Source organism: Dendroctonus ponderosae, unplaced genomic scaffold (genome assembly GCF_020466585.1).
Source record: "Dendroctonus ponderosae isolate FM_Combo_2020 unplaced genomic scaffold, Dpon_F_20191213v2 Dpon_F_20191213_1, whole genome shotgun sequence".
Taxonomy (NCBI): domain Eukaryota; kingdom Metazoa; phylum Arthropoda; class Insecta; order Coleoptera; family Curculionidae; genus Dendroctonus; species Dendroctonus ponderosae.
The window spans coordinates 54010679-54018724 of record NW_026017110.1 but is presented as its reverse complement, the minus strand read 5'-3'; the positions used below and the strand labels follow the sequence as shown (position 1 = coordinate 54018724).

General features: G+C 32.0%; 2 protein-coding genes across 4 annotated transcripts in view; one reads left to right on the top strand and one right to left on the bottom strand.

The window, feature by feature from the left end:
- Nucleotides 1-265: 265 nt before the first annotated feature.
- Nucleotides 266-2370, bottom strand: LOC109533887 (protein mono-ADP-ribosyltransferase PARP16). 2 transcript variants are annotated; one of them, XM_019899396.2, is made up of 6 exons: nucleotides 2169-2370; nucleotides 1911-2108; nucleotides 1682-1819; nucleotides 1339-1551; nucleotides 853-1015; nucleotides 266-784 (listed from the first exon to the last, which is right to left on the bottom strand). In XM_019899396.2, exons 1-6 carry the CDS (start codon nucleotides 2211-2213, stop codon nucleotides 483-485), a joined length of 1059 nt encoding a protein of 352 aa, XP_019754955.1. In that variant the 5' UTR covers nucleotides 2214-2370; the 3' UTR covers nucleotides 266-482. The 2 variants fall into 2 exon arrangements, with proteins under 2 accessions (XP_019754955.1, XP_019754954.1); XM_019899395.2 differs by having other exon boundaries at nucleotides 1911-2365.
- Nucleotides 2371-4328: 1958 nt separating this feature from the next.
- The window catches only part of LOC109533799, a 139421-nt gene continuing 135703 nt past the window's right edge, over nucleotides 4329-8046 (top strand). For both annotated transcript variants that reach the window (XM_019899222.2, XM_019899224.2), the window contains exon 1: nucleotides 4329-4738. The gene's annotated coding sequence lies outside the window, so the exon portion shown is untranslated. The remainder of the gene's footprint in view (nucleotides 4739-8046) is intronic.

Genomic DNA, 8046 nt, shown 5'->3' with positions numbered 1-8046 from the left:
TCCCCCTATCCGCCACCTGGGGACGCGCCCGATGGGTCGCCCAACTTGCACGGGATCCTGCGACTTAACACCGTTAGATTTCTTTTTGTAGGGCTATGCGAAAAATCGTATTTACGCTAACAATCCTCAAACTCTTGAGCAACTGAAAGCCATTATCCGTGAAGTTATGACCGAGATATTACCGATAATGTGCCGAAAAGTCATTCAACAATACCTCAAAAGGATTGAGACATGTAGGAGTTAGGAGTACATTTAAATGATATCGTTTTTCACGTATAATGGCAAGGTTTAATCTTTATATTGAATTAAAATTTCGTCTCCATCTGAATATTTTGTGTGTGTTTTTTACTCTACTTTCCCAAGCATAAAATGGATAACCCTGTAGCAATTATAACACAAGTGCTAAAGAAAAAAATGTTATACTTTAACGAGTTATCTCAAAAGTATTATCAACATTGTAGGGCTTGTTAGGGATAATAAAATTAATTATTTAGATACGTATTGAACGCTAAACAATATTTTTGTAAAAAGTAGACTAATCTAATGGATTTTTTCCATAAGCCCATATTGTACAATTTTATCATTAATAACATAACAATATACAAAACTATCAAAATCCACAGAAAATGTTTTTTAACAAATGACTTAACCGCCGATGGTCCACCATTTCCATATACCAATAAATATTTAACTTTTATTAATTCGCTGTTTGTTACGACAAAATATTTTTCTGGAATTTCTCCATAGCTATTTTGATTGAGGGCTCTTTTCCTATTATTTTCATCTGAAAAAAGGAGACTTACAACACCTACACCCAGGGCTTAAGTGAAGTAAATTGAAAGGACATTTTACCTTTGCACTTTACATTCTCTTCATCATTAATAACTTCACATACTGCTATAATACTGTGTTTGGTTCCTATAGTACTGTGGTTCCACGTTTTCGCAAATGGAGCATAATTTGTACATATGGAAATTTCATTGGAGAGATATACTCCGTTACCAAATATAACTTCCTAAAATAAAAGAATCTTATGAATCTCACTTCAATCTTATTTTTTACTCGGATTCAAATTTCACTCTTTCACAGATTAACATTAAGCGCAAGACTTGCCGTGAACTAAATAATAAAGAATGAGTTTTAAAAAGAATACATACAACAACATGATTTGTATTTAGTTATGTCACAAAAGCAACTAAAAATGTATGTTTAAATACAAAATTGTCACCAGAAAATGTTTGAGGAATTGTGTTTTGTAAACACTCGTGGCGTTAATATTTTGTAAAAACTGTGGCATTCAAATTAGCAATGATTAAATGAAAATGATGCATGTGTTACCTTTTCACTACTAAAATGCTGCTGAAGTCCAATCTTTAAAATGGAATAGAAATTAATAACTGGGCTACCATGGAACGCGTAGAAAACAGTTTTAGACCTAGTTCGCTTCATCCATGTTTCATCTATTTTAGGACTATAATTTACCTCAAAAACATGTTGAGGTACTGGGTTAATACTGGCCTTTGTATTTAATACCGATACTGGCAAATTCTCCTGAAATGCTTACAATGTAATACATTCGTTGAAAATTCTCTAGAAGCGGTGTTAAAGATTTACATGTTATGAGTGATTTATATGATGATGTTGAGGCACAATTATTCAAAAACATAAATAATGTTTATACCACCGAATCCTTAGTTAATATTGGGATTCCAGAAGCAAAAAATAGCCACAGTAGAAGATCTGCAACATCTTGGGGTATATTTTGTGCAGGAATCCTCAAAAACTCAGACAATGGAGGAATTTTATCAAAGGACTTCTTCTGCAAAATAATTTATAGAAAATATTACACATAATGTTGAACTTCAAGAAACAAGATGCGGGTCTGAAATCATTAAATAGTTTTCGCTTACCAGGGAAACAAAGTCCTTTTCATCTTTCTCATTTACAAAATATTGTGGAAATGGACGTAAGCACTTATCAGCTCGGAAAGACTTTAAGGCAGCAATGAAGATACATAAGACGAGGTCACATCCTGGCAGGTTTTTCCTTATTAAGTCCTTAAGTTTATTTATTTTAGAAGCACTGTTTTCTTCATTCTGTAAATGGGCCTGAAAGATGTAAATATTATTTTCATTTGTATACGTTTGATTTTCAGTTTGTGTCTCAACCCCTTCATTTAGATTAAGACGGTTGTCTCTTTCTCCAATCTTCATTTAGTAATTCAATCATTCAACTAGTAATTAAACAGAAAATATTATTTTCTAAATAATTATTTACTCTTTCGTATATGTGGCCACTTGAACTCGTTGTGCGGATGGGAGTCAGCTGATTCTATTTTGTTTATAACAGATCACGGCTGGATTGTCTCTGCCTTTGTCGGTTATACAGAATTTGTATTTATTGCTCTCTATAGTCCAGATTCTAGACGATTTGGCAAATGCACCATTACTTGCAAACAATGATTGTGACGAATGATAAATACTACAGTGGTTTTTCCTCGATATAAACGACAGAAAGTGTGTTAGAATTTTCCCACCGCCAGAAACCACAGATTTGAAGTCTTGTCCAAAGTTTGCTAGAATATTAGAAACTGGTTTTTGGTTTGTATATTGTTAACTAATTAGCTTATTTTTATTGCAAATTAAGTAAACTTATATCTTGACAGAACATTTAACAAAAATACATATTTTTTCGCTTTAATTGGATAATTATGTTATCCCTCAAATTAAAAATCCTATTTGATCAGCCTAGTGGATCATACATCAAGTAATTTTACCTCAAGTAGTGAAATTTTTAATCGGCATTTGTTCGATGAGATTGTTGAACAGGTACGTATTAAATTTATTCTACTTCAATAACACTAAGGCCCGTTTGCACCGTTCAAAATGAGCTTCGCTTTGCCATTAAGCTCAGCTTTAAAATTAAATTGGTTTGCACCACATTATAAAACAGGCTTACAGCATTCAAAGCTCAGCCGTTTTGATTAAAGCCGTTTTGAATTAAGCCGTCAACTTTGGTGGCTTATGGTGTTAAGCCGTAAATTCTAACCTTCGGTTTCCTTCCTCATACATGTGGCGATAGTTAACAAAACTGAAAATTGCGATAACAAACAAAAAACAAAAACAATGGATATCAAAACTTGTTTTGGCATATTTGAAGACGATCTAGATATCTTTGAGGTAATCGAATTTGGATTTCCTAAGAAGACATATAACAGAAACAATCCATTGGAGGGCTTGGAGGAACTACTAACTTTTAAAAAAACATTTGGGTTCTACGAAACCACCACAAATTTAAATGAATTGGATTATTTAATTGATATTGATCCATATAACACTACAACAATTCATTAATTATTTCAAAAATTTGCGTTAAAATTTTAGTCTATCAGTACAAAATAAAATTTCAATACCTATATAAAATGCTTTAATAAAAAATTGTCAAAAAACAGATGTATTTAAAATATGAACGTTGGGTTGGAAAACACTCTAATCTTGTCTTAAACGTGTTCTAAACTGAGGTTAATTGCTCCATCTATCTTCTCAATCGAAAAATGTCACGTGTAAAGATAGAATGAATACATGTATTCATTGTATCATGGTAGCAAACGGTCATAATTCCACATATGGCAAACAGATCTGCTTGACACCTGCTTAACAAAGCCAACAGCAGATTGGTACGGTGCAAGCCGTTTATTTTAAAGCCGAGCTTAATTTTTAAGGTTGGTTTATGTAAGCTTGGCTTTAATATAAAACGGTACAAACGGCCCTTAATATTTCCCTTAAATGGCAATAAATCTTGATGCCACGTTTTCGAAGCAAAAATCTGCACAAGAGCTAATATTTCGCTGCCAGTGCTTGAAACATAAAAGGAAAGGTTTTAGGCCGTCGTAGTAAAAAAATATTTCGGACGTGTTGTAAAATCTGCTGATTTTGCAGTTATCATCAATGTAGAGATTTAGTTAAAGATGCCTGTAAGAAGAAAGATAATTCGGACTTTTGCTCAGATGTTGTTGTTGTTGTTGCTCTTGTTCATGACAGAAATAAAACTAGCTTCATGAGCCCTGAGGATGGCTTAAATGATAGCCGAAACGATGATCCAAGAAAAATTGCCTTTTATTTTCTGCAGATTCTATTAAAGGATAAAGCCAAACAGACATATTTTACTAATTATCATCTTCGGTCACCAACACCAAGACATTAGGGACTGTCAGAAAGGAATTAAAAAATAGCCGGTCTTTTTAAAATCCCTCAACATTGATGTCCTTCCGAATTGGTAAATTGTCCCACTGCATACCGCGTTTCGACTTGAGCAGACGCACCAGTGAATTACAATTCCCTCACCATTCATGTTCACGTTATTCGACAAACAGTGCATTTAACCCAACTTAAACGGGTTGTCAGAAACTTAAACAACGGACAATTTACTATGACGAGAGTTTAAGGTTTTCGTACTTTACTAATAAGTAATTAGCAATAGCTTGCATACATTAGACCCACTAAAATGAAGTGTTAAGAAGCCGATCGACCTGAATGGTATCTGAATATTACAGTTAATTTATCTTTTCAAAGTAGTATAACCTTACTTTTGCGAAGTTCACAAGTGCATTTTAGTTTACAAGGGAAGTTTTGGTGCAAGTGAAGTTTAATACGGCATTACTTGGTGATTCAGTGATTGTTTCTTAGTTGGAAATCATATATATTGGACTCAAGAAACGTTAACATGTCTCTGATACTTGGTAAGTCAAAAACTAGAGTAAATATTTTCATAAGCACCAAGTTTGCTTTAAATCTCATATCTAGGTAGAACTTCTCATTGATAATAATTTTTTTATTTGCCGTTGAATATGCAAATCTACTTGAATAACTGTTCCTTAAATGCCAGCTTTTTTCATTACATTTCGTTTGTTATTTTTGCTATTGTACTTATACACCACAAACTACATAAATACTAGCAGTACATAGATATTCATATAAATTTCTTAGCAAAGTTGCTAAAATATTTCGCAGTCTGTTTAACTTAGATAGGTTTGCAAGATTTAGGTTTTTACCGCCTTCGGCCTCGTTTCTAGCAGGGTTGCACAACTTTTGTGTATTTTTCTCCAAAAACAAGTTGCTGATGTACCATTATTTCCAATTGCATTTGTGCAATTGTACCTACTGTTTACAAATAAAGGACACTTCATCAGGCATAAAGTTCATTCATGACCACAGTGATTTCAAATTGTTATAAAAAATGATCTGATTATCTCATAGATGTAGATCTTGAAGCTAGACACAAGTGTAAATCCAGACTCGTTTATGCCTATTTGCCCATTTGCAATTGATGATTAATTTCTATTTAGGTAAAGACAGAATGATACGTTTCAAATTGTCACCTAGGTATTTATCTCACTTTTATTCCAACTAATTTTGCATCAGCATTTTTTAACGTTTCAATACTCGCATGCCCAATTACTTTATCCAAATGTAAACCCATCTTGCTTATTCAATCAATTAGATAAATTATTTCTCTAATTAATGGTATTTTTATACCAGATGCATAAGTACCGATAATAACAGATAGAAAGGGTGTTTAGATTGAAATATATTGCATAACATCTTCAGTTTTTTAAAGCATGTACCTATAAGTAAATAAATGGCACTCGTAGGAGATGAAAACACCATGAGAACTGTTCCTATACCTGACTATGCATCTCACATTCTATAAATACTCGAACTCTTCATAAATAAGGACATACATATATATGCTTGCTAAACTTACCATGAGAAAGTTTGATAAAAATACAATACTTAAGGTTTTATCTATACATGTACTTTTATTAGCTATTTTTAATTGGAATATTTGCGATTTTTCTACATCAACTTTCATGTTAACCAGTTCAACTTCGAAGTCAATTTGCCATTTTATTTTTTGATTTTTGTAGTAATTGGCATTGGAACAATAATAACATATGCAAATATTAAAGAACATAGTTATGCAACAAGTCAATCAATTTCAAGGTAGCTTCTATTGCTTATATGCCTCATTCTTTAATTAATAAAGTGTTAATTTAATCAGTTTTGACAAGTATATGCAGCAATATTTATCTTCGCGTTTAGTTGACTTAATATGCTTCAAATAAGTGTAGTATTTTTCTAGCATCAACTGAACCACTTTGAAATACATACATACTTAGTTGTTGCTTTAAAAAGGGTGTCTCATCTTTAATATGTAAGCTATATAAGATTCAGCTTTCTATAGCAAAGCCTTATTTAACGGCTTGCTAACATGTAGACTCCGGATTAAAAAGCACTAAAATTGTCGAAAAACCGCTTGAAAATCAAATTGATTTCTCACAAAAAAGCATAATAATATGGAAAAAAAACATTTTATATGTTCAAAAGTGGGGCAAAAAATGTAATTTTTTAAGATGTTTTACGTAAATGAAATTAAAGTACTTAATGAAATGTGTAACGAAATAAATGAACCACGTTTTCTAAAATAAATTTATTCTAATTAACTTCAAAAAACTTGATCAAATTTTGCCTGGAACTACAGTTTATTCTAAATAAATCCGAGAAACCAGCAAGTGAAATTAGTATTGTTTCAAACACAAAATTACGTACCACTTAAATGTTTATTTAAATGTTCCATTGTAAAATTGTGAGGTCTACCACTAGTATTCGTTAGTAGAAAAACTTCTCTCCACGTCTACCCTTGTTACAGGTGCATATCTAAATTTTGTCACCATTGCCGGATCCATAATTCGGTTTTGTGCGATTTCTCCATTTGAAACCGAAGAAAGATTTTCAAATTCTTCGCTTTTTTGATAAAACATTGCATGCAAGGCTGAACGCAATAATTTTTTGAACCGACTCAACCAATGGCATTTGTTGTTTTTCTAAAGAATTTATGGATTCACTTGCAAAAACTTTAAATTACGTTTTATAAATACAAGATAATTATTGGTCAGTTCTTTGTTTTCTATAACCACATGACAATCTTCTCGGATATATGGTTTATTTTGAAAATTTGACAACGTTTCACCACCTAGTTGTATACTTTGAGTCATACAAGAAACAACATAGGAACTCATTAGCAAAAAATTTTCGTGTCACAGGTACACTAAGGTAAAAGTTCGTTTAGGTTTCATTTACAAATCTGTGTTGTTGCTTCCAGCTCTGTCGAACAACTTAAATAACTTTTGGCCGGAACGTCTTAATTAAAAACGTTGCATTTACTTAAGTGTGCACACAACACATTTTATTATCACCCAAGCACTAGTGTGGTTTCCTGAAAACTATCATAGTCGGTTGATGTTAGTGCATATATTTTTTAAACTGGGCATTTGGGTGGATTGTTTTTATTAAATTGTTGGTATTATCAAAATAAAAACGAAAATAAGAGCGAAACATTTAAATAAGCACAAACATTGCAAAAAAGCATTAAAAAATCTGTCAAATGACATCTGTTTGCACATTTCATCCACATTGGTTAACAAAACCATATTAATTTTATTATTTAAAAAAGCGTAATGTTTCTTTATCAATATCTCGAGTTGAAACCGTTTTTATAAAACCCACAAAGTAGATATTAAGTTGCGTATACTGACGAATTAATTGATGAGAAGTGATAAAATTGGCAATTTCTGTCGTCGTTAAATGGCATTTACTTATAGAAGATCATGCACAGTGAAGCTGATTAAAAGTAATCAGCTTCAGGTTGGTTGATTGATTGCAAGCATTCAATTCCCTGCAGACACGAAAATATTTATTTTTCAGTATTTTGAATTGTTTCGAATTTGATAATAAATCAAATGTTTTTAGTAACTAATCCAAAATGTTACGTTAAAAATTAGATGACTCTGACGATCTGACTGATTCATACAATCCGACTGTTGCCTGTTGTCGCCATCATAAAAATATTCTTAAAAAGACAATATATTCAAGCGGAACAATCTCAATTTTTAAATATAATTAATTTTGTACGAAATTTTCACAGATAATATTTGAAATGATTCTCTCGAAAACAATTGGCAATAAGTAGAAAGTCACTTTGGTGGTT

Excerpts from the sequence above, each read along its gene's own strand:
- LOC109533887 (XM_019899395.2), bottom strand. The coding sequence starts at position 2,213 with ATGAAGATTGGAGAAAGAGACAACCGTCTTAATCTAAATGAAGGGGTT. Across the intron at positions 1,820-1,910 it reads AAAAGGACTTTGTTTCCCTG|AAGAAGTCCTTTGATAAAAT; the intron begins GTAAGCGAAAAC and ends ATTATTTTGCAG. Across the intron at positions 1,552-1,681 it reads TATTAACTAAGGATTCGGTG|GAGAATTTGCCAGTATCGGT; the intron begins GTATAAACATTA and ends TAAGCATTTCAG.